This window comes from Myotis yumanensis, unplaced genomic scaffold, assembly GCF_028538775.1.
Source record: "Myotis yumanensis isolate MYYU_CA2020_CCGP unplaced genomic scaffold, mMyoYum1.0.hap1 SCAF_1, whole genome shotgun sequence".
In the NCBI taxonomy this organism is placed as follows: domain Eukaryota; kingdom Metazoa; phylum Chordata; class Mammalia; order Chiroptera; family Vespertilionidae; genus Myotis; species Myotis yumanensis.
In genome coordinates, this window is record NW_027223752.1 from 131,956,483 (window position 1) to 131,983,354 (window position 26,872).

Genomic DNA, 26,872 nt, shown 5'->3' on the forward strand with positions numbered 1-26,872 from the left:
ATGTCCACCTGCTGGCTTAGGCCTGCTCCCCTGGGGAACAGGCCTAAGCTGGCAGTCAGACATCCATCTGGCAGTCTGTGAGCCCTCGAGGGATGTCCACTTGCCAGCACGGAGCAGACCTAAGCTGCAGTCAGACAACCTTAGCGCTGCTGAGGAGGCGGGATAGGCTCCCGCCACCACCGCTGTGCTGGCAGCCATCAGTCTGGGTTGTGGCTGAACAGAGCTCTCCCTGTGGGAGCGCACTGACCACCAGAGGGCAGCTCCTGCATTGAGCGTCTTCCCCCTGGTGATCAGTGTGTACCATAGTGACCAGTGATTCCCAGTAATTCTGCTGTTAGGGTCAGTTCGTATATTACCCTTTTACTATATAGGATAGAGGCCTGGTGCATAGGTGGGGGCCGGCTGGTTTGCCCTGAAAGGTGTCCCAGATCAGGGATGAGGTCCCCTTGGGGTGCTTGGCCAGCCTGGGTGAGGGGATGAGGGCTATTTTCAGGCTAGCCACACCCCCTTCAATGTCGGGGTCCCCACTGGGGTTCCTGGCCAGCCTGGGTGAGGGGCTGAGGACTGTTTTCAGGCTGGCCATGCCCCCAGCAACCCAAGCTCTCAGCCTCTCCTTTTTTCTTTATTTTTTCAGCAGGTATCTGGGATTTATTTATCTTCTATAATTGAAACTTTGTAGCCTTGAGTGGAGCCCAGGCCCAGCCAGGGCAGGCTGGAAGCTTGGCTTCCTCCATTGCTGGGAGCAACCCAAGCCTCCTGCTCACTCCAGCTCTGTGGCTGCCTGCTGCCATCTTTGTGACAGAGTGACAGAATGAAGGTTAATTTGCATATTACTCTTTTATTAGATACTAGAGGCCCAGCGCACGAAATTCATGAGCAGGTACAGTCCCAAGGTCTGGCCTGTGATCAGGGCCATCTTCCCCAGCTTCCTGCAGCTGGCCCCACCCCCCACCGCCACCCACTGCCAATTCCCCATTCACCATCATGTGATTAGTGCCTGATGGCTGGGGGAAGGGACTGAGAGGTTGGCTATTCCCGCCAGCTCGTCAGCCCCTCCCCTGCCGTGGGTGGCCATCAGGCAATTGGAGCCTGCTGGCCAGGGAAAGAGACCAAGAGGTGGTCAGTGTGCCTCATAGTGACTGGTCCAGAGGTCATTCTGGTTGTTCTGCTGTTAGGGTCAATTTGCATTTTACCCTTTTATTATATAGGAGGATTGCAAATAATTTCTGTGACTTATCTATATATATGAAAGCCTAAGTGAACAAATGACTGAATGACTGAACGACCAGTCAACTGGTCACTATGAAGTGCACTGACCAACAGTAGGCAGACACTCAATGCAGGAACTTCCTCTTGCTGGTCAGTATGCTCCCACAGCCAACCTCCCATGGCTGGCCAACCTCCCGTGGTCCCTCCCCCTGGATGGCCAACCACCTGCGGCCCCTCCCATGCCAGCCAACCTCTCACATCCCTCCCCGGCCCTCATCATGCACTGGTGGGGTCCTTCGGCCTGGCCTGTGCCCTCTCAAAGTCCGGGACCCCTCAAGAGATCTCAGAGATCTGGCTTCAGCCTGATCCTGCAGGCCAGGTCAAGAGACCCCATTGGTGCACGAATTCATGTACTGGGTTTCTAGTATGATAATAACATACATGTCAAAATGATAACTGCTCAAAGTGGGAATAGAGGGATCATAACACATCATAATAAAAGCCTTATATGACAAACCTACAGCCAAGATCATATTCAATGTGCAAAAACTAAATACATTTTCCCTAAGAACAGGAACAAGACAGGGATGCCCGCTTTCACCACTCTTGTTCGACATAGTACTGGAAGTACTAGCCATAGTGATCAGACAAGAAGAAATAAAAGGCACCCAAATTGGAAAAAAAGAACTAAAATTGTCATTATTCCCAGATGTCATAATATTTTACATAGAAAAAACCCTAAAAACTCCATCAAATAACTATTACACTTAATAAACAATTTCAGCAATATAGCAAGATACAAAATTAATGCCAAGAAATATATGGCATTTTTATACACCAATAGTGAATTTTCAGAAAAAGAGATTAAAAAAAGAATCTCATTTACCATTGCACCAAAAAAATTAAGATACCTAGGAATAAACTTTACTAAGGAGGTAAAAGACCTGTACTCAGAAAACTACAGGATACTGAAAAAAGTGATAGAGGAAGACATAAACAGATGGAAGAACATACCATGTTCTTGGATTGGTAGAATCAACATTAAAATGTCCATACTACTCAAAGCAATCTATAGATTCAATGCACCTCCCCCCTTAAAATACCAACAGCATATTTCACAGAACTAGAACAAACTCTCCAAAATTTCATCTGGAATAAAAAAAGACCTCAAATAGCTGCAGCAATCTTTAGAAAAAAGAACAAAGTAAGAGGATCTCAATACCAGATATCAAGCTGTATTACAAATCCACTGTTCTCAACACTTCCTGGTACTGGCAGAAGAACAGACATATAGACCAATGGAAGAGAATAGAGAACCCAGAAATTGACCCAAACCACTATGCTCAATGAATATTTGACAAAGGAGGCAAGAGCATACAATGGGATAAAGGCAGTCTCTTCAATACATGGTGTTAGAAAAATTGGAAAGATACATGCAAAAAAATGAAACTAGACCAACAACTTACAGTACACACAAAAATAATCTCAAAATGGATAAAGGACTTATGTAAACATAAAGTAGGAAATCATAAAAATCTTAAGAGGAATCCACAGGCAGCAAAATATCAGACATATACTGAAGCAATATCTTCACCTATACAGCTCCTAGGGCAATGGAAACTAAAGAAAAAATAAAGAAAAGGGACTACATCAAAATAAAGTTTCTGCACAGCAAAAGAAACCATCAACAAAACAACAGGAAAGCCCACTGCATGGGAGAACATATTTGCCAACTTTATGGTTTAATCTCCAACATTTACAGGGAACTCATAGAACTTAACAAAGGGAAGATAAACAATCCAATCAAAAAATGGGAAACAGACCTAAATAGATATTTTTTTGAAAGAGGACATACAGAAGGCCAAGAGACATGGAAACATGCTCAAATCATCGGAGAGATGCAAATCAAAATGACCATCTCACACTTGTCAGAATGGGTATCATCAACAAATCAACAAATGGCAAATGCTGGAGAGGATGCGGAGAAAAAGGAACCCTCCTTCATTGCTGGTGGGAATGCAGACTGGTGCAGCCACTGTGGAGAATAGTACGGAGTTTTCTCAACAAACAAAATGGAACTGCCATTTGACCCAGTGACCCCATTTTTAGGAATATATCTCTAGAAACTAGAAACACCGCCAGAACCGGTTTGGCTCAGTGGATAGAGCATTGGCCTGCGGGCTCAGGGGTCCTGGTTTGCTTCTGGTCAGGGGCATGTACCTTGGTTTCGGGTACATCCCCAGTGGGGGGTGTGCAGGAGGCAGCTGATTGATGTTTCTCTCTCATCGATGTTTCTGGCTCTCTATCCCTCTCCCTTCCTCTCTTTGAAAAATCAATAAAATATCTTTTTTTTTTAAAAAAAAGAAACTAGAAACACTAATTAGAAAGGATATGTGTACCCCTATGTTCATAGCAGCACAGTTTACAATAGCTAAGATTTGGAAACAGCCTAAGTGCTCATCAGTAGATGAGTGGATTAAAAAACTGGTACATCTACACAATAAAATACTATGCTGCTGTAAAAAGGAAGGAACTCCTACCATTTGTAATCGCATGAATGGAGCTGGAGAACATTATGATAAGCAAAATAAGTCAGACCGAGAAAGATAAATATCACATGATCTCACTCATTTGTGCATTATTATGAACAACATAAACTGATGAACAAAAACAGATCCAGAGACAGAGAGGCATTGATCAGATGCTCAAACCTCAGAGGGAAGGTATGGGAGGGTGGGAATAAAGGGGAGAGATCAATCAAAGGACTTGTATGCATGCATACAAGCATAACCAATGGACACAGACACCAGGGGGGTGAGGGCATGAGCTTTGAGGGGGGGTGGGGAATGGAGGAATAAGGACATATATGTAATACCTTAATCAATAAAGAAAAATAAATAATATTTTTAAAAAATAATAATTGCTATGCTTTTATTTTTGGAAGGTATTCTATGGTTGGTATTCTATGGTTTTATATATTTTAATCTTTCCATTACAATTCACATTCAACATTATTTGCATTAGTTTTAGTTGTGCAGCAAATAGTTAGACAATCAGACGCTTTACAAAGTAATCCTCCTGATATTTCAATACTCATCTGACACCATTCATGCTTATTACAACATGATTGACTATATTCTCTATGCTGTAGTTGGCATCCCTGTGACTATTCTGTACCTACCAATTTGTACTTGTTGATCTCTTTACTTTTGACCCAGTCCACCAACCTCCTTCCCACTGGCATCCTTCAGTCAGATCTCTGTTACCTATGAGTCTGTTTTAAATTTATTAGATCATCTATTCTACTTTCTACATTCCACATATACTAGTAAGTGAAATCAGATGGAACTTTGCTGGAGACCAAGATCAACAGTAACAGATATAAATGTGAGGAGTCTGGCAGAAGGCTGACCAGGACTCCTTTTGACATTCACAGGATGAATATCTACATTTTGTTACCTGCTGCTGACTCAATGGCCTAAAGCAAAATTCCCCCAAACCTGACAATCTTATTGTTTAATAAACAATTACCATTGGTATGTCTGTTTGCATTCCTAAAGGCAATTGTGTATTCTAGCTAATAATAGCAGCCGGGAAAGGAGCAACAGGGAGAACTTGACTGCTATGGTTAAGTTGTCCTCTGGTTATCCCAGTATTAAAAATAATATTTCATCTTGTGTATCATTTGTGCATTAGCTCTTCCTCCAAGCCTTAGAACCCTCGAAAGCCACACTGGCTGTGGACTCTCGCAGAACTTATCTTTCTCTGTCTGATTTATTTCACTTAGCATAATACCTTCTAGGCCTATCCATGCTGTCACAATGGTAAGGTTTTGTTTTTTTATGGCAGTATCATACTTTATTAAACAACATAAAGGTTTGACTCAACAAACACATCTGAGAGTGGTGATAACAAATATACATGAAAGTATATATGTTTGTTAGTAAAATATCTCAATAATATTCCAGTGGTTAGGTACAGGGCAGGTGGGTACTTCAAAGTTGGGGGGACTGTGATGCAAAGTATATGAATAACCACTATGCTGTCCATGTGAAACTAATAAAAATAATATTGAACAGAAACAATAACTCAAAAGTAAAATAAAATAAAAATATCTTGAAGTGATCATATTGGAATTCTAAGTTCCAAGGTTTTCAGTAAACCATCGAAGATTGCACACACTATAGCACAAAAATAGATGAGTTTAGCTGGGGCTATTTGTTTATATCCCTTCTTTCAGTCATAACTTCCTTCCATTTTATTGTTTCTAGAATGCAATTTATGGGTGTTTTTTTTAAGTTGATTTTAAAGAGAGCAGAAGGGAGAGGGATAGAAGCATTGATGAGAGATAAACATTGATTGGCTGCCTCCTGCACACCCTCTACTGAAAATCCAGTTATAACACAGGCATGTGCCCTGACCCTGAATCCAGACAGGAAACTTTTGGTTCATGGGTCAATGCTCAACCACTGAGTCACACCAGCCAGACTATGGGATATGATTTATATTTAAACCAATGGACTTAAAAGAAAACAAAACTCTAGTGCTTATTACATTTTTTTTTCAGCAATCTCCTTTATATTTTCACTGGTTCAGAAGGTCACATGTACAAGCTAACTTAGTTTCCCAATTCATAGGGACGACTAACAGAGAGACATAATTAAAAAACAAACTTGAGAATGTTTTCCTAAACTATTATTTAGTTGATAGAATCTACTTAAATATACAATTACATATTTATTTATTTTTTAAAATATATTTTATTGATTTTTTTACAGAGAGGAAAGGAGAGAGATAGAGAGTTAGAAACATCGATGGAAAAAAAATGGGGGAGGCTTAGACGGACGTGTTGGTGCTTTGTCCCTGAGCAGATAAGGGCGAGCAGCTGAAACGGGTAACAATCAGCCCGATCAAGCTAAGGAGGCTCAGCTGAGAGACAGTCTGCAGCCAGGAAAGACAGAGAACTCCTAAAAAATGGGGATGGTTAGAGATTGAGGCTGAAACCTCCCCCTGGGCGCCAGCGCAGTGGCGAGACCGCGCCGTCTTGAGTAGCTGTTATCCGCATCCAGAGATCAGCTACTAACCCGGAGGCAACGACTCTAAAGCAGCTCAGCTGCAAGAGCCCAGAGGAGACCTGCATCCCTGCACGGAAAGCAGATTCAAGCAACAGCGGCCTCCTGATCACCACAGGCTCTGCCTGGGGAACAGTTCCTGTGTGTGAAGCCTCCCTCCACCAGCCAGAAGAGCCACCACAGCTGTGAACAACACCCACCAGAGGCTCTGCTATCAACAGAGGAGCCGCTACTACCACAACCACCCAAGGAGCAACCACAGCCCGAGGAGCCACTGCCACCCAGGGAGCAGCCACTGCCACCCAGGGTCCAGCCACTGAACGACTCAACAACTACTCATGTCAGTGAGATCAAACATGGGTAGACAAAGAAACCCCCAAAGGAAATAAAAGGAGGGCTTGCCAGAAAAGCAGCTAAGTGAGACAGAGATATGCAACATGACGGAAAAAGAATTCAGAATAAGGTTCCTAGAGTACATGCACCGGATGTTCAAGAAGCAAGAAGAAACAGATGAAAAACTCAACTACTTATGCAAGAAGCTAGAAGAAACAGATGAAAAAATCAACAACTTAAGTAAGTCCCAAGAAGAAATGAAGAGCGACATAGCTGCAATAAAAAACACCATTGAAAGTATCAACAGTAGACTGGGAGAAGCGGAGGACCGAATTAGTGAATTAGAAGACAAGGAAGCAAAACACACTCAAACTGTACTGCAAATGGAGAAAAAAATTAAAAGAGAGGAGGAGAGCCTAAGGGAGCTTTGGGACAACATGAAACGAAACAACATACGAATAATAGGGGTGCCAGAACAACAGAAAGATGAACATGGATTAGAAAACCTATTCGAAGAAATAATATCAGAAAACTTCCCTGAGGTGGGGAAGAAAAAAGTCACACAAGCACAGAGAGTCCCAAACAAGGTGAACCCGAAAAGACCCACACCAAGACACATCATAATTACCATGGCAAATGTTCAGGATAAAGAGAGAATCTTACAGGCTGCAAGAGAGAGACAGAAAGTAACATACAAGGGATCTCCCATTAGATTATCAAATGATTTCTCAACGGAAACACATCAGGCCAGAAAAGAATGGACGGAAATCTACAAAGTGATGCAAAGCAAAGGACTGAATCCAAGAATACTCTATCCAGCAAGGCTATCATTCAAAATTGAAGGGGAAATAAGAAGCTTCACAGACAAAAAAGGGCTAAGGGAGTTTATCACCACCAAGCCAGCCATGCAAGAAATGCTAAAGGGACTGGTGTAAAAAAGAAGAAATATCAAGCTCAGAAAGAAAACAGCCACACACACACAAAAAGAAACGGCTACAAACAAGTACCTTTCAATAATAACTTTAAATGTAAATGGACTAAATGCTCAAACCAAAAGACATCGAGTGGCTGAATGGATAAAAAGACATGACCCATACATCTGCTGTCTACAAGAGACCCACCTCATTAGAAGGGACTCACACAGACTGAAAGTGAAGGGATGGAAAAATATCTTTCACGCAAATGGAAAGGAAAAGAAAGCTGGGGTAGCAATACTTATATCGGACAAAATACATCTCAAAGTGAAGGCCATAACCAGAGATAAGGAAGGCCACTTCATAATACTAAAGGGATCAATACAACAAGAAGATATAACTCTGGTAAACATATATGCACCCAATGCAGGAGCACCCACATACATAAGAAAACTTCTGGAAGATATCAGGGGAGAAATCGACAACAATACAATCATAGTAGGGGACTTTAATACACCACTGACATCACTGGATAAATCCGCTAGACAAAAACTCAGCAAAGAAACAGCAATCCTAAATGACTCACTAGATCAAAAGGACTTAATTGACATCTTCAGAACACTTCACCCCAAAGCTGCAGAATATACATTCCTCTCAGGTGCTCATGGGACATATTCGAAAACAGACCACATATTGGGTCACAAGCAAAGTCTCCACAAATTCAAGAAGATTGAAATCATAAAAAGCATCTTCTCAGACCACGATGGCATAATGTTAGAAATAAACTACAATAAAAACAACCCAAAATACTCAAACACTTGGAAGCTGAATAGCATCTTATTAAATATTGATTGGGTTACCAATGACATCAAAGAGGAAATTAAAAACATCCTGGACACTAATGACAATGAAAACACAACAATCCAAAGCCTTTGGGACACAATGAAAGCAGTCCTGAGAGGGAAGTTTATAGCTCTACAGGCCTATCTCAAAAAACAAGAAAAAATGGTAATCATCTAACTCTCCAACTCAAAGAATTAGAAAGAGAGCAACAAGAAAACCCCAGAGTGAGCAGAAGGAAGGAGATAATAAAGATTAGAGCAGAAATCAATTAAATAGAGACCAAAAAAACAATACAGAAAATCAATGAAACCAAGAGCTGGTTCTTTGAAAGGATAAACAAGATTGACAAACCCCTAGCCAGGCTCACCAAGAAGCAAAGAGAGAGGTCCCAAATAAACCAAATCAGAAATGATAGAGGCGAAATAACAACAGACCCCACAGAAATACAAATGATTGTTAAACAACACTACGGGCAACTCTACTCCAACAAACTAGACAACCTGGAGGAAATGGACAAATTCCTAGAAAAATACAACATTCCAAAACTCAATCAGGAAGAATCTAAAAATCTCAATAGGCCAATAACTATGGAAAAAATTGAAGCAGTTATCAAAAAGCTTCCAGCAAACAAAAGCCCAGGACCAGACGGCTTCTCAGGGGAGTTTTACAAAACTTTCAAGGAAGAACTAAAACCTATCCTCCTCAGATTACTACAAAAAGTTCAAGAGGAAGGAACACTTCCAAACACATTCTATGAAGCTAGCATCACCCTAATTCCAAAACCAGGTAAAGACAACACAATGAAAGAGAACTACAGGCCAATATCCCTCATGAACATAGATGCCAAAATCCTCAACAAAATCTTAGCAAATCGGATCCAGCAGTACATCAGAAGGATCATACACCATGACCAAGTAGGATTTATCCAAGGGATGCAAGGATGGTACAACATCCGTAAATCAATAAACGTGATACATCACATAAACAAATTGAAAGAAAAAAACCACATGGTCATATCAATTGATGCAGAAAAAGCATTCAAGAAAATCCAACACCCATTTTTGATAAAAACTCTCAGAAAGGTGGGAATAGAAGGATCATACCTCAACATAATAAAAGCCATATATGACAGGCCCACAGCCAACATCATACTCAATGGACAAAAACTAACACCATTTCCCCTAAGAACAGGAACAAGACAGGGATGCCCACTCTCACCACTCCTGTTCAACATAGTACTGGAAGTATTAGCCATTGCAATTATGCAAGAAGAAGAAATAAAAGGCATCCAAATTGGAAAAGAGGAAGTAAAACTGTCCTTATTTGCAGATGACATGATATTATACATACAAAACCCTAGAGACTCCATCAAAAAGCTACTAGACTTAATACATGAATTTGGCAATGTAGCAGGATACAAAATTAACCCCAAGAAATCTTAGGCATTTCTATACACCAATAGTGAACTTTCAGAAAGAGAGATTAGAAAAACAATCCCATTTACCATCGCACCAAAAAAATTAAGATACCTAGGAATAAACTTAACTAAAGAGGTTAAAGACCTCTACTCAGCAAACTACAGGACGTTGAAAAAAGAGATAGAGGAAGACATAAACAGATGGAAGAACATACCATGTTCTTGGATTGGTAGAATCAACATCATTAAAATGTCCATACTACCCAAAGCAATCTATACATTCAACGCACTTCCCATTAAAATACCAATGGCCTTCTTCAAAGATCTAGAACGAACTCTCCAAAAATTCATCTGGAATAAAAAAAGACCCCGAATAGCTGCAGCGATCCTGAGAAAGAACAAAGTAGGTGGGATCTCAATGCCAGATATCAAGCTGTATTACAAAGCCACTGTTCTCAAAACTGCCTGGTACTGGCACAAGAACAGACATATAGATCAGTGGAATAGAATAGAGAGTCCAGAAATTAGCCCGAACCAATATGCTCAATTAATTTTTGACAAAGGAGGCATGAACATACAATGGAGCCAAGATAGTCTCTTCAATAAATGGTGTTGGGAAAATTGGACAGATATATGCAAGAAAATGAAACTAGACCACCAACTTACACCATACACAAGAATAAACTCAAAATGGATAAAGGACTTAAATGTACGACAGGAAACCATAAAAATTCTAGAAGAATACACAGGCAACAAAATCTCAGACATATGCCAAAACAATTTCTTCACTGATACAGCTCCTAGGGCAGTTGAAACTAAAGAGAAAATGAACAAATGGGACTACATCAAAATAAAAAGCTTCTGCACAGCAAAAGAAACAATCAACAAAACAACAAGAAAACCCACCTCGTGGGAAAACATATTTGCCAACGTCATATCTGATAAGGGCTTAATCTCCAAAATTTATAGGGAACTCACACAACTTAACAAAAAGAAGATAAAAAATCCAATCAAAAAATGGGCAAAGGATATAAGTAGACACCTTTCAAAAGAAGACATTCAGAAAGCCAAGAGACATATGAAAACATGCTCAAAGTCACTAATCATCCGTGAGATGCAAATCAAAACAACAATGAGGTACCATATCACACCTGTCAGAATGGCCATCATCAACAAATCAACAAACGACAAGTGCTGGAGAGGATGTGTAGAAAAAGGAACTCTTGTGCACTGCTGGTGGGAATGCAGACTGGTGCAGCCACTATGGAAGGCAGTATGGAGGTTCCTCAAAAAATTGGAAATGGAACTCCCATTTGACCCTGTGATCCCACTTCTAGGAATATATCCCAAGAAACCAGAAACACCAATCAGAAAGGATATATGCACCCCGATGTTCATAGCAGCACAATTCACCATAGCTAAGATCTGGAAACAGCCTAAGTGCCCATCAGTAGATGAATGGATTAGAAAACTGTGGTACATCTACACGATGGAATACTATGCTGCTGTAAAAACGAAGGAACTCTTACCATTTGCAACAGCATGGATGGAACTGGAGAGCATTATGCTAAGTGAAACAAGCCAGTCAATGAAGGAAAAATACCACATGATCTCACTCTTTCATGGATAATTAAGACCATTACAAACTTTTGAACAATAATAGATACAGAGGCAGAGCTGCCTCAAACTGATTGTCCGACTGCAGGGGGAAGGCCAGGGAGGGTTGGGGGACAGAAGGGAGGGGTGTAAGAGATCAACCAAAGGACTTGTATGCATCCATATAGTCATAACTAATGGACATAAGACACTGGGGGGTAAGGGATGGCAGGGTCTTGTCAAGGGCTGGTAGGGGGTGAAAGGACACTTATGTAATACCCTTTGTAATACTTTTAGCCAAAAAAAAAAAAAGAGAGAGTTAGAAACATCGATGGGAGAGAAACATCGATCAGCTGCCTCCTGCACACCTCCTACTGGGGATGTGCCCGCAACCCAGGTACATGCCTTTGACCGAAATCGAACCTGAGATCTTTCAGTCCGCAGGCTGATGTTCTATCCACTGAGCCAAACCGGTTCCGGCAGAATTACATATTTAGACAAACTCATTTTATACACAAACTTTTTTTAGTAGTGGAAAATGAGAATGGATCAGAGAATTGGTAAAGAGAACAAAAGCAAGTGAAAATATACCTCTTTTTGAAGTTGAAATTTCTCTTTTTTCCAAGCCAGGCTCTCTACTTTTACCATATCTATGTCATTCTTAAGCCTTTGTATATCTTGCTGTAGTTCTTCATTTAAATACTAGAGGCCTGGTGCAAGAAAATCATGCATGGGGAGGGGGGGTCCCTCAGCCCAACCTGCAACCTCTCACAATCCGGGACCCCTCAGGAGATGTCTGACTGCCTCATTGCCCCTAACCATGCTTCCTGCCTGCCTCATCACCCCTAACACCTCTGCCTGCCTGCCTGATTGCCCCTAACCACTCGCCTGCCTGCCTGATTGCCCCTAACCACTTGCCTGCCTGCCTGATCACTCCTAACCCCTCTGCCTGCCTGCCTGCCTGATTGTCGTTAACCACTTGCCTGCCTGTCTCATTACCCCTAACCACTCTACATGCCTGCCTGATCACGCCAAACTGCTCATCTTCCTGCCTGTCCACCCCTAATCGCTAGCCTGTCTGCCTCATCGCCCCTAACCACTCTGCATGCCTGCCTTATCGCCCCTAAATGCTCACCTGCCTGCCTCATCACCCCTAACCACCTCTTCCTTGGCCTCCGCTGCTGCAGCTTCATCTGGAAGGAGGTCCAGAATGACATTCAGAAGGTTGTTTGGCTGTCCAGTGTAATTAGCATATTACGCTTTTATTATTATAGGTACTCCAGGTATTCTGTCATTGTGCAGTGCAGAGGAACTCTCATCTTTTAATTTAGAGTCCATGCTTTTACAATAATTAGCACTGCAATTATTTGCACATAATGGCTTGTGGAACAAGTCTTGATTTGGCTTTGTTTCTTTATAAGTATTTGTAACAGCAGACATATCATGGCTTTTTAATTGAACCATTGCCACAGACAAGCCACAAAGGAAGATTGCTTTTCAGATCACTAAACTGAGGTGTAGGTACAATGCCCAATTTCCATGAACAGACCAACAGCAATGAAAACTCTACCAAGGCAGGCTCACCTAACACAATAACACACACAAGTGACATTCCAGGAGCACCTAGCTCAGGTGATCAGAAAGAATATGCCAATGAGCCTCACATGACTCCTAATACATAAGGCCATTATACCAAGAGTGCGAGGCAAAGCAGATATACCCAATACACAGAAACAAGTACAGTGAGGCAGCTAAAATGGTAATAAAAAGAAACATAACCCAAGTCAAAACAAAAAAACAAACAAAAACACAAACAGAGAATTCCTCAGAAAAAACAACAACAAACTAAATAAAATGGAGGAAAGATGTTCACCAGATACAGAGTTCAAGAACATGGTTACAAAAGGATGATCAAGGAATGTAGTGAGAACTTCAACAAAGAGATAGCAAGTATATAAAAGGACAAAGAAACCATATAAAATAACCACTCATAAAGTATATAATATCTGAAATGAAAAATACACTAGAAAGAATCAGTAGCAGATTAGATGAAGCAGAGAACAGAATCTTTTTTTAAAAAAATACATTTGATTGATTTCAGAGATAAAGGGATAGGAAGAGATAAAAACATCAATGATGAGCCCTAGCCAGTTTGGCTCAGTGGATAGAGCATTGACTGAGGGTCCTGGGTTTGATTCCAGTTTATCCTCAGTAGGGGATGTGCAGGAGGCATCCAACCAATGATTTTCTCTCATCATTGATGTTTCTGTCTCTCACTCCCTCTACCTTCCGCTCTAAAATCAATAAAAATATTTAAAAAGCAACCATCAATGATGAGAGAGAATAACTGATCATCTGCCTACTGCACACCCCACATGCCTAATTTCCAATCCGTGGTATTTGGGGTCATATTTTTTTTCATCTGCATAGCAAAGTCTTGGTCTTCTTTCACTTCAGACATAACTACTGGGATCCTTACTTTTTTATTTTCTGTATCATTATAAAAACTCTCCTCATTTTTGTTTAAAACATGTTCAGAGCCTGAAACCCTGGCATATATCCTGACATGGATTGAACCATGACCTCCTGGTTCAAAGTTTGACACTCAACCACTGAGCCATGACAGCTGGGTGAAAATAGAATCTTTGATTTAGAAGACAAGAGAGCAGGTAATATCCCATTAGTGCAGGAAACAAATATTTTTAAATGAGGCTAGTTTCAAAGACTTCTGTGACAACAAAAAGTATAGGAACAGCCACATTATAGGAGTACCAGAAGGAGGAGATAGGGAGGAGATAGGAAATAGTGTTGACCCGGGAAACAAGAGGTCACTGGTTTGATTCCTTTTCAGGGCACATGCCCAGATTGTGGGCCCAATCCCTGCAGGGAACATAAAGGAGTCAGAGGATTGATGTTTCTCTCTCATCAATGTTTATATCTCTCTGTCCCTCTCCCTTCCTCTCTCTCTGAAATCATTTTCTCCAACCACAATGGTATCAAACTAGAAATCAATTACCAAATTAACGCTGAAAACACACAAACACATGGAGGGTAAACAACCTGTTACTAAAAAGTGAATGGGTTAACAATGAGATCAAGGAGGAAATTAAAAGATACCTAGAGACAAATGAAATGAGAATATGACAACCCAAAATCTATGGGACATATGAAAGCAACCCTAAGAGGGAAATTCACAACCATATAGGCCTACCTCAAGAAACAGGACAAGTCTCAAATTAACACTGTAACCTTTCACCAGGAGACATGTTTTAAATAAGTCTATTGGATTGTTTTAAAAGGGGTAACATTATCTTCATTTGACTGATTGATTGATTGTGACAGTATTCTTTTTTTAATGATTAAAGTTCACCAAACATAAAGTAAACCAGTAAAAAATTCAGTAGCATTTGCCACATACACCATGCTATGCAATGATCACCTCTATTTAGTTCCAAAACTTTTCAATCTCTCCAGAAGGGAACCTCATTCCGATGAAATAGAGACTCCCCATCCCCCCTACCCAAGTCTCTGACAACCACCTGTTTGATTGATTTGTGTCTCTATGGACCCACCTTTTTGTGGACATTGTATATAAAAAGAACCACACAATAAAATAAATATATTTTCTACTCTGGCCTGTGGGGCTTGGTGATTGGAGTGTTGTCCCATGCACGGAAGGGTCAGGGGTTCAATTCCCAGTCAAGGCATATACACAGATTGTCAGTTCATTCCCATGATTGGCCATGCAGGAGAAAGCCAATCAACGTTTCTCTCTCACATCAATGTTTCTCTTTCTCTCTCTCTCCCAGTCCTTTCCTCTCTCTCTAAAATCAATTCAAAACATATTTCCTCACTGAAAGATTTAACAATAATATGACTAATTTTGCATTACAAACATAAAACAATGATAGGGAAGCCACTAGGAAACTTTAAGAGTAAGTGATAGACATAATTCAATTCAGAACAGGAAAATTAATTTCACAAGAGATCACTTTACCTTCAAGTCTTCATGGTCTGATGTAGGGCATGAATCAATAATGCGAGATTTGTAGTAAAATATACAACACAAATGAGTGAGTCCATTTCTTTGAAAAAACAACAAAACAATTTAAGTGAAAAATCAGCTATCTATATATCAAATAAAGAGTCTTAATATAATTAACACTGGGCCTTAGTTTTTTTTTTTTTTTTAAATACTTTCCATTATCTATTTCTGCTGCTACCTCTTCCAACCTGTGAGCTATTTAATGAAGACACACTCTGCCTGAGATTAATCTGTTTTCACCAATTAATGGCAGACATAACTTGTATTCCCTAAACTGGAACACATCTGATGACCTAAGTCAAGGTAGGAAGATACACTGTCCCTTCCTCATCATCTGTCTCTGGTCCAAAGACTAAACGATGTCAGTCAAAAATGGCAGTCTTGCTTCTTTAGCATGGAAACCACCTATTAAGGAGAACCCATTCCTTCCTTTTACCTTAAAACTATACAGGAAGTTCCTGAAATGGTTGAAAGTTCTATGTCCAAATGTCAAAAAACAAATGCTTACGTTGCTAGCCTTCCCACTCCAAGATCACCCTTCTGCAGGCTCCAGAACATTTACATCTTCAGCTTATGAGGGCACAGACTCCTGAAACAACGGTGGGAGCCCAGCATGTGGTTGAGACCACATGCTCCTCAGGGGGACCATTGCCCTGAGACATGCCTCTGCATTCTCAGCCACCACAAGTGGATGTGGGGCCAGCCCTTTTGGAATCTCTGTCCTTCCTGCCAGTGTAGCTGAGGCTTCTTCTGTAGATCTTGGGTATAAGACTAATGTTCAGAGAGTCTTCAGGTTGGTAGTTATATAATTTAGTTCTCGTTCCAATTTGGCCCAGGGAGGAGGTGAGTGTGACTTTCACCTCTTTTGCCTCCATCTTGGAGCACCCCTAACAAATTCTGCACTTTAGGGGCTCACTGTTAGGATATGGTGAGGTGAAATATTTTAAGTGAGGAAGGAAGCATCTGTAATGTTAAAATTCAGCTAGTAATTTAATTTTGATAGATTTAGCATCTAATAAATTGTATAATTCCAATAGTGCCAAAATTAGGAGTTAGGGTTCATATTTTTATTTGTATTTAGGCCAAGGCAAGTTATTATTACTCTTTACTTCTTAGTTTCAATCCTGTGATTGGAACTAACTAATCATAGATTAAGAATCCTAACAGTTAAATTTTAATTATTTTCTAACTTATCTTTGTCCATACTTGATTACTCAAGGATAAATTATTTCAAAAACATATACCCCAACAGCAAAGACATCTGAAAATCAAAGCAAGCATATTCATCTCCCACCTTTGCATTTAGAAAAAATGTCTCAAGAATCACAAATAAATAGGGCATGTGACAAAGAGGATACATCTGCATATTCAGGACACCCTTCTGTGCAAAAGGAGGAGGAAATGGGCATCAAACAGGGCACATTAGAGCAGAGGAAGAACTTGTAACTTTCCAAAGATGAGTCAAAGCAGAGGTCACATGAATTTTCTGTAAAATTCAAAATGACGGAATGCCATGAGGAAGAGCCACTACGTGATAACTCTAAAGAAGGAGCAAGCTTAAGACAAATGCCTTCTAATTTGACAGGTAAAATGCTTGATTGTGAAGGAAAGATGCATTTGGAATGTCTGTCTCTGCAGCATTACAAATATTTCCTGAATGAGAACCCACTCTCAAAATTGTTCCTCCATCTCAAGCAGACCCTGAGTCCCTAGTAGACTCTCCCTGGTCATCTTCTGAAAATGATCACAATGCCCTGAGAACCAGAGCCTGGAAGAGGAGCTCACAGGACATCTGGCTGTGAAAATAAGCAGGGCTTCTGCCCTCCCAGGAAAGGTGGGAGTCTGCTAGGAACCCAAGAGCCCTCTTAAAGGTCCGGTACACAAGGTCCCACCACTCACTCTGGGGCCTATGAAGAAAGGGTGGCTCAGAGTGCACTGGGAGTCATGTGATGAGAGACTGCTTTGTGTGGCTCTGGGAGAGAGCTGAGGGGATGGCCTCTGTGTGCCCTCCCCGTGCTGAGTCCCTCTCCCAGATGCCATCACCCTTGGGTCAAGCCCTCCCTTCCTTATGGCCTCAGCCTGGGGAACGTACCTCTTGAATCCTTGTCCCCGACCCTGTAAACCTATACAGTACAAAGGAGCCAGCTGCCTGGGCCCATGGTGTAGACTTTCATGGAGGTCTCTTAAGGAGGTCGGGATGGACTCAGGGGGTATCAGAGATTGAGTTATGTGACTTTGGGTTGGGGCTTTTATTCCCTTACTGGTCTAACTGAGGCCACCATTCCAGTGCTGAGCCCTCTCTTCACACAGCCAAATCTTGATACCTAGGGGCCTGATGAATTCTGCTGGCCTTATCCTAATGACTCCCTGAGACCCATCAAACACAAAGGTCCACAGGTACCTGGTGGGTGATAACTGGCATTTGTGTACCCTGGGACTTTTGCTGACTGGGCCTAATACCAAAAAATGAAGCCAAGTTTGAATCGGCAACAACATGGTAAACACCACTGGCACCTACCTGATGACTCACTTACCTCATGCAACTCACATACCAACAGGAGCTCTTTCAGAGACTGGCCCCAACAGAAAGCTGGTAGGTGGAGGTAGATCTCGGAGTGACTTGGGCTTTTTGCTTAGCTGCCCCATGGGCTTGGTGCTGGTAGAAGGAGGCATTGCTCTGCAGCTTGGCCCCTCCCAGGTGCACCCAGGCCCAGCAGAGGCAGTCACAAGCTGGATCGCTTTGTTGTTCCACACAGGTAGCCCAGGGGAAGTCACAGGCAGAGGCTGACATTGACTTGCAAGAGTGTCCCTCCCAAGAGGCCCCAGAACCAACACACTCAGTGGGGGGCTTCAGAGCATGACCCAATTAGCTCCAAAAGGAGAACACCCAAACAGAAATCTGGGCAGGCACTCCATTGAGCTGGAATGAATTGCTTGACATGGGGTCAGTCTTTAAACAACAGCTTGTATACTGTGTGTAGCAGCATGTGGATAAACCAATTAGCTGATGTGCTTCCCATGTACACAGAGAGTTGGGCAGGGGAAGGACTAGATGTCACATCAGTAATGGAGTTGGGTAACACACCTATGTAATGAGTGGATCACTCCGACTCCATTTAGTTTGTTTGCCAGGGAAATAGGGAGCTCCTATTTTTTTTTCCATTTGAGCCCACCCTAGGACTCAAGGGTACCTAAGTCCCACTCTGTGAATCAGAGTTCAGGTTGATGCGACCACAGTCCTATTTGTGATCAAAAGAATCTTTCCAGTGGCTCCAATGTTTTAAATATCTTTGAAAAGAAACCTTGAATGGTGCTATTTCCTTCTATTAAACAAACAAATAGAAGAGTAGCAATCTCTTCAGGACTTCCTTGAGCCTCATGTTTTAATCTGCCTTTCTAGAGAACTCCCAACATCCTATGGCCTTCCTTATTATAACTTACCTTTAACTTGTCACAAACCCCAATATTCTCATCTTCAATCCCAACCTAGTGTTGTTCCACTTGAAACTTGGGATTCTCCTGCTAATTCCATTTTTACCCCCTATTGACTGTGTTCACACCACTCCCCATATTTCTATTATGAAACTTTCCTACAGATTTGATAAAGAAGGTAGTGTATTACACTTAGCAACCTGATTTTATAAGTCAGATTCACCACCTTATATATCCCAATGAGTCACTTTAATCTCTTTTCATTTCCAGTATTCTATGCCAACAATTAGTTAGGCATGATATTAAATACAGGTTGAATAGCTAGAGGCAGTTTTGTTTAATTAATTACTAGGCTTCCTTAAACTACTGAAATTCTATGTGCCTTTGATTCTGTCTATAGAAAAATGGAGAACACCATAGCTGGCAGCATTGGGGGAAAAAAGCACAATGAAAGAAACACTAAAAAAAAGCAGAGAATAAAATAAAATAAATCAAGAATTCATGGAAGAGGAAAAAATACCATAGGATCAAGGAAAAAACCTCATACAACTAGGCAAAGGTCATAGCCTGAAGAGAAAACCAGGCTGGGAAGTCAGTAAATAGAGGAATCAATTACAAATATCCTTTAAATACATGCTGAATTTAATTAATATGACATGAACTATACATAGATATTCTTTACTTACAGGTAAGTACAGTGGGGCCTTGACTTACGGGTGTCCCAACTAATGAGTTTTTCAAGATATGAGCCGTCTCTCGGCCGATTTTTTGATATGAGTTGCGAGCTAAAATTCAGGTTATGAGCCAGCTTCAGATACCCCACCACTAGTTGGCACAGCAAATGTCACAGTGAACGCCACAACATCAGCCCATCATCACGTGTCTCACTCGTTCACAATTGATTTGACATACTAGTAATTTGAGTTACGAGCTCCGTCAAGGCACGAATTAAACTCCTAAGTCAAGGCCCCACTGTAATTCATTCCAAGAAAAATAGATATCATTTTACCTAACAACGCTTGACTGATGAGGCCTTGCTTAGGTACAACCTTTGGTTCTGTGGCCATAGCTAACTGAGAAGGGCCCTAAAAGCTTTGGTAAAAAGAGCAAGGTCCTATTTACCACTACAATTGTCAAGGAGAGTAAGATAAATGCTTAGATTAATTAAGCCTCTTAGAAAATCTCTAAATCAGAGTTAACACACAATCAGACTTCACTTTCTGAGTCGGTCTGATTCACATGTATATCTCAATGCCAGCGCTACATAGGAACTTATCAGTGTATGTTGAGGGACAACATAATAGACTGGGAAGTCAAACAGGTTGACAGTCAAGTCATGGGTTGGCCACTTGCTAACTATAGAATCATGGTTCAATTCATCCACCTCCCTGAATTATAGTTGCCTCATTAATAAAAAGTAGGCTACAATACACAGCTACATTGACAGCTATTGTGATGATTATATAACACAGGTTATATATAATATAGGGTCTAGCACACAGTAGAACACTCTAGAACTTTTACTGTCTTTTCTCTGTTTTCCTTTAGGTAACTTATAGCTTTTAAAAACCCATAAAATCTTACCTGCATAAAGGGTCTTCTTCAGAGAGATCATGCACTATTAAGGAAAAAAGTAAAATACATTTTAAAACAACAATAGAAAAATACAAGACACTAAAAGTATCAGAGTAATGCTTTGTTATAAAGTATTCCTTTAGGACCACACACAAAGACTATACCAGAGGGACTATTAATTATATTATTAGCAGGCCATTAACAACACTTACTTTCGCTTTTTAAATATATCAAATCCAAGAATAAAAGAGAATGGGCTCTTTCAAAATTTGATACCTACCTATTAACTGTTATCTATAATGAACATAACCCCAACCAAATCCCATTTGGCTGACAGAAAATGGCAACATTAGTAGAAGAAGAATCCTATATAATAAAAACTTAATATGTTAAGTGTCTGGTAGTCCAGTCAACTGTTCAACCAATCTACACTAATAAAAGAGAAACATGGTAATTAGCGTACGACCACTACCCTTCCCATTGGCTAATCAGCATATCCTTATGCAAATTAACTGTCAGCCAAGATGGCGGCCAGCAGCCATGCACTGAAGCGAACAGGGAGGCTTGCTTGCTCCAGTGATGGCGGACTCCAACGTTCCCCGCATGCCACTGCCAGCCTCTCAGCTGCAACTCTAAGCAACTATGTTGCAAATATAGAAGCTAAACAAAACCCCAGAAACCGGCTTTCAGTCAGCCGGGCTTCAGCCAGCCGGACCGCAACATTGTATCAAATACAGAAGGAAAAACAAAGGCCAGAAACTGGCTTTCAGCAGCCGAGGCCTCAGAACTAAAGCTGGCCCAGAATTAAAAAAAAAAAAAAGAAAAAAAGGAGTGGTTGGGAGCTTCAGTCACCCGCCAGCCTGAAAATGGCCCTCAGCCCCTCACCCAGACTGGCCAGGCACCCCAGTGGGGACCCCCACCCTGTTCCAGGACACCCTTCAAGGAAAACCAGCTGGCACCCAACCGTGCACCAGGCCTCTATCCTATATAGTAAAAGGGTAATATGCCTGCCGGCACTGGGATCAGCGTGACAAGGGGCAGCGCCCAAACCCCCTGCTCGCCCTGCGGCTCTGTCTGTGACAGGGGGCGGGGCCACAACCTCCCCATCCACCCTGTTCTGTTTGTGACAAGGGAAGGTGCCCCAACCCCCTGATCAGCCCTGCTCTGTGCCTGATAAGGGGGAGCTCCCCAACCCCTTAATCGCCCTGTGGCTCTGTGTGTGACAGGGTGCAGCACCCCAAGTCCCTGATCGGCCCTGCTCTGTGGGTGATAGAGGGCGGCACCCCATCTCCCCCCCTCCACGGGCCCTGCTCTGTGTGTGATGGGGTAGAGCCATAACCTCCCCATTGGCCCTGCCCTGAGTGTGACAGTGGTGGAGCCCCAATCCCCTGATCGGCCCTGCCCTGTGGGTGATAGAGGGTGGCACCCCAACCCCCTGATCCGCTCTGCTCTGTGTGTGACAGGGGGCGGTGCCCCAACTCTCCTATTGGCCCTACTCTGTGAGTGACAGGGGGGAGCTCCTCAACCCCCTGATCAGCCCTGCTCTGTGTGTGACAGGGGGCAGCGCCCCAACCCCCTGATTGACCCTGCTCTGTGTGTGACAGCGGGCGGTGCCCCAACTGCCCTATTGGCCCTACTCTGTGAGTGACAGGGGGGAACTCCTAAACCCCCTGATCGGCCCTGCTCTGTGCATGACAGGGGGGAGCTCCCCAACCCCCTGATTGGCCCTGCTCTGAGCCTGACCAGGGGCTGCACCTAGGTATTGGGCATGCCCTCTGTGACCCGAGAGCAGGCCTAAGCCAGCAGGTCCTTATCTCCTGAGGGGTTCCAGACTGCGAGAGGGCACAGGCCAGGCTAGGGCACCCCCTCCCCCCACGAATGCTCAAATTTTTGTGCACTGGTGCTCTAGTTAAAGTATAATATGCTAATGATATGCTAATGCAGCTCAACAGCTTGCTATAACCTGCACTGACCACTAGGGGCAGACACTCTGACCAATAGGTAGCCTGCTGCAGGTGTCTGGCCTATTAGGAATGAGTGAGATGGGCCGGACACATCCTGGAGCCCTCCTGAGGTCCCTCCCACCCCTGATTATGTCCCGGTGGGGTCTCTTGGCCTGGCCTCACCCTCTCATAATCTGGGACCCCTTGGGGGATGTTGGAGAGGCGGTTTCGACCCAATCCTGCAGGCCACTCCACTCAGGAGGGCGCCAGATGTAGGGCTCAGGGGTGGCAAGCACTGCTGCTGGCGTACGAGCCTCTCTGGATAGGGACTAAATGGGCACCAGCCCACGGCCGGCACAGTGGGGCAGTATGAGCGGGGGTGGCAGGTAAGAGCTACAGGCAGAGTTGGACTGCGGGTTTCAGCCCGATCCCCACAGGCCACCCAAAGGGACTCCTCCTGTGCATGAATATGTGCACGGGGCCTCTAGTCATAGAATAACAATGTCAAACTCAAATAGCATTAGTTTTCTGGACTCCTTCCCTTAGGAGCAGTTACATTACTTTGCGTAGCACAGTATGACCTCTCCAGCTCTCAGTGAATACAGCCAGTTTAGGATGGAACACTCCATCAAAAGGAAGCTTGGTCACTAGACACTACACATTCCAGCACAGCAAAACATAGGAAGCAGACTCTTTCTGGCCCCATTTCCAATCTATAATAATAAAAGTGTATTATGCTAATTAGACTGGACATCCAGACGTACTTCCAGATGACCTTCCGGATGAAGCCGTGGCAGCAGTGGCCGAGGCAGAGGCTGCTGTTGTGGCGGGCGGGGGCCGAGGCAGCCTCCAAAACGGCGGGAGCCGGATCCATTGCACCAATTTCATGCATCGAGACTCTAGTTGCAAGATAAGTAGGAGAGACTTTGTGAGTCCAATTTGATAAAGTAGAACCCATGAGACTATTTCCTTCCATTGCTACAGTGTATCTGTCCCAGCTCATGGAGCAGGGTGGTCCAGACAGTTAGTGCTCTGCAGTAGAGCGCGAGGTCATTTTTCTCAACCCTCAACATTAGGTGGCAAATGCCTACAGAAGTCATTCTCTTTCAGCTTGTACCGCATATGTCATCATAGCCTATGCTGATGAACAACAACAACAAACCACAAAGTTCAAAGAGCATCTTGGATCACTACATCCAATTACCTTAGCATTTTAATTTTTTAAACACTCAAAAAGATACCCACTGCATAATTTCTGCTATACAACACTCAGGAAAATACACAACTATGGAGACAGTAAAAAAAAAAAAAAAGTTCAGTGGTTTCCAAGGGTTAGGGAGGAGGTAGGAATGAATAAGCAGAGCAGGGAGAATTTTTAGGATAATGAAACAATTCTATACGATACTCTTGATGGTGGATATGTGCCATCATACATTTGTCAAAACCCATAGAATGTACAACACCAAGAGTGAATCTTCAGGTAAACTATGGGCTTTCGTTGATACTGATGTGTCAATGCACGTCCATCTATTGTAATAAATGTACCTCTCTGGTGCAGGAAATAAAAAATGAGCGAGGCTGTGTGTGTAGGGGCTGTGGGGTTGATGGGAACTCTGTACATTCAGCTCAATGTTGCTGTGCATCTAAAACAGCTCAAAAAATAAGGCTTATTAATTTTTCTTTAAAAAATGTATCCGCTGAATCTGCTATTAATATATATCAACATATTAATGCTATTTTGAAGACACAGTCACCTTAGAAATTAACATAAAGATCAGAATATGGGTATTATCCCAAATTGAGTGAAGCATATGGAAAGACGTAAATAAAGCCAATAATCTTAATTGTAAACTAGGACAAGAAAATAATTGGTAAGTATACCAATCTTACTTGATAATTATAAATGGGGATTTAGTGCAACACAAACAAAAAGTGATTTTTTATTTGTCATTAAAAGACACTTTATATTCTAATTTTAAATTAGAAATTATTATGCTGATTTTATCTAAAAATTATCTTGAAACGGTAATTGGATAAAAAGAAACGTTTATCATTCCCTAATATTGCACTAGTAACTTATGTACAAATACCTGTTAAATACTCACCGAGAGTCACAAATGTAATCAGCATTGCAGGCAATTATGGATGATGCGACTGAAACTAATACCATGTTATATTACTTGCTTTTAAAATAAAATTGTAGGTGAGCGCCAAAGATTCAGTCAGGGCTATACCTGCTGTGCAGAAACATTTCATGCAGCAGGCTCAAGTCTACTATCCTTAGAAAGTCCTGCTTAAACGCATAGCCTTCAGTTGGTGTCTGAAAATCTGAATCCGATCAGGGTTCTCACATTTTCCAAACTGATAATAGAGGCTCCCTGTGCCTAAACATTTTGTACAACCTATGGTGTTCACGTTGAACACTGGCTTTCCTTTTGGAAATCTGGAATTTTGGTACATGCTATGGGGAAGATGCCTATGTGGTTAGCATGACATAAAAACCTTGGCACTGAGTCTAACCGGACTGGTAGATGACAGTTCACGTGTGTTGTCAGAATTTGACCCTGGAGTAATGAAGACCTCCTGCTAACTCCACAGGGAGAGGACTCTTGGAAGCTTGTGCCTGGTTTCCTCCACCCTTTGTCACAGGCAAACCTTTTCTCTTTGCTGGTTTTACTTTGGTCTTTCACTGTAATAAATCTCAGGTATGAGCACAACTATATGCTGAGTCCTATAAATCTCTCTAGTGAATAAGCAAACTTAGGTTATGGTTTAGGATCTTTAACAAAATTGCATTATGTGAAATTGTTATTATTTGATTTGAGGTGTTATATATAATTACAGTCAGAAGCTGATTGCACAGAATACCTGTCTTTGATTTTGTTTTGCTCAGTGCTTGTTTTGGAGATTCCTGTAGATCTGCAGCTATTGGAAGAAAGGCATAGAAAGGGATAAATAAAACAATGACGTCAGAAAACAATGTGAAACAAGCAACAACCCTATTTACGCAGAATAGAAAATACAGAGCTCTAATGATTGGCAACATGTTCTATAACATGGAAGTTCCGCTCAAGAAAAGGAAAACATCACACTGACAATTTTCTTCAACTAAACAGGGCTTAATTCCTTTTTAGAATAGTTATGAATCAATCAAGTAACTGTGATAACTACAGAAAAACAATAATTGTCATATTAGTATAATAGTATCCTTGTGCTTACAGAATTCTTCCCTAACTTGTTCCTAATTTATAATAAAACTAAAATCATGGTTCACCTGTTTAAGGCAGTTATTGGAAGGCCAAGTCAAAGTAAAGAAATTGTATCCAAAATGTAGGGATATCCATGGATATTCCATCAAACTCAACATGTATGGGAACTTACTGCTCTTTCCAGTTGAACTGTTGCTCTTTCTTGCTCATATGAAAAAGTCCTAGTCTTCATGTCCGACCTAAATGCCAGTGCACTACCTGGAAACTTATCAGTCACCTTAGATTTCTTTCTCCTCACCACTTTTTGCATGCAATCACCAGGAAATCATATGAACTTAGCCTCCTACTGTCTCCACTTATTTTGCCACTGTCAACTGCCCGTCAAACATGGGCTCTTAAGAAATGGCTTTCATAGGGAGGGAAATACCACCAACTATTATTGTTCCATATTAAATTAATAAGATTTTTTTAAGCAGAAAAAGTGAGAAAGACATAGACCTAGAAAAAAACTAACATTTCAAATGGAGTAAATATAGTTTCCTGACTCATTTCTGCATGGATGGGTAAAAACTTCATAATGGACTGATGCTAGTTCAAGGAGGCAAAAGCTTCCCTTGTCTCCACGTTTCTTTATGTGGTTTCCTTCTATGTACCCACTACATGAGGGGTCAGTCAGCAAAGGAGGGCCCAAGGCCAAATACAAGCTGCCATCTGGTTTTACAAATAAAGTCTCACTGGAACACAGCCATGCCTGTTCACTTACAGACTCTCTAGGACTGCCCTCACACCACAGTGGCAGACTTGAGTAGACATGTCAGACCACATGGCCTAAAATCAGGCCCTTTACAGAAAAAGCCTGCTGATCCCTCCATCCTATCACAACCAGAGGGCCATAATCAAATCTCATCTTGTTCCTCTTCCGCTCAAAACTCCCATGAATCCCTGCAGTAAACACTGCTGGCTTCCTACGTCAGTCTTCATTCTTGCTGGACAACCACAACTGTATTTGGACATTTACTGTCCTGATACACAAAGAAGGTGGTGTCTCCCCAGCTCCAAAAAGGGAAATGATTATACTAAGCTCATCACAGTACCTAGTTTACCAATAACTGGTTTAGGAATGAGCATGTGATGTAACTCAGGCCTATAAAACTTCACTCTAAAGTGGTTCTCAACCTGTGGGTTGCGACCCCTTTGGGGTCGAACAATCCTTTCACAAGGGTGGCCTTAGACCATCGGAAAACACATATATAATTATATATTGTTTTTGTGATTAATCACTAT

At 41.9% G+C, this 26,872-nt stretch overlaps 1 protein-coding gene across 7 annotated transcripts in view; it reads right to left on the minus strand.

Annotated features, from left to right (window-relative positions):
• The window catches only part of LOC139021487 (ankyrin repeat domain-containing protein 26-like), a 190,481-nt gene that overhangs the window by 74,015 nt on the left and 89,594 nt on the right, over window positions 1-26,872 (minus strand). For 4 of the 7 annotated variants that reach the window (XM_070431883.1, XM_070431898.1, XM_070431878.1 and 1 more), the window contains exons 5-8: window positions 25,248-25,304; window positions 23,144-23,278; window positions 20,446-20,479; window positions 15,382-15,469 (exon numbers count right to left, since the gene is read on the minus strand). The exons of 1 other annotated variant lie outside the window; for it this stretch is intronic. In XM_070431883.1, coding sequence (XP_070287984.1) covers window positions 15,382-15,469; window positions 20,446-20,479; window positions 23,144-23,278; window positions 25,248-25,304 — 314 coding nt within the window. Of the gene's footprint in view, window positions 1-15,381; window positions 15,470-16,723; window positions 20,393-20,445; window positions 20,480-23,143; window positions 23,279-25,247; window positions 25,305-26,872 lie in introns of those variants that run through there. 2 more of the 7 variants (XM_070431913.1, XM_070431907.1) reach the window with 2 other exon arrangements.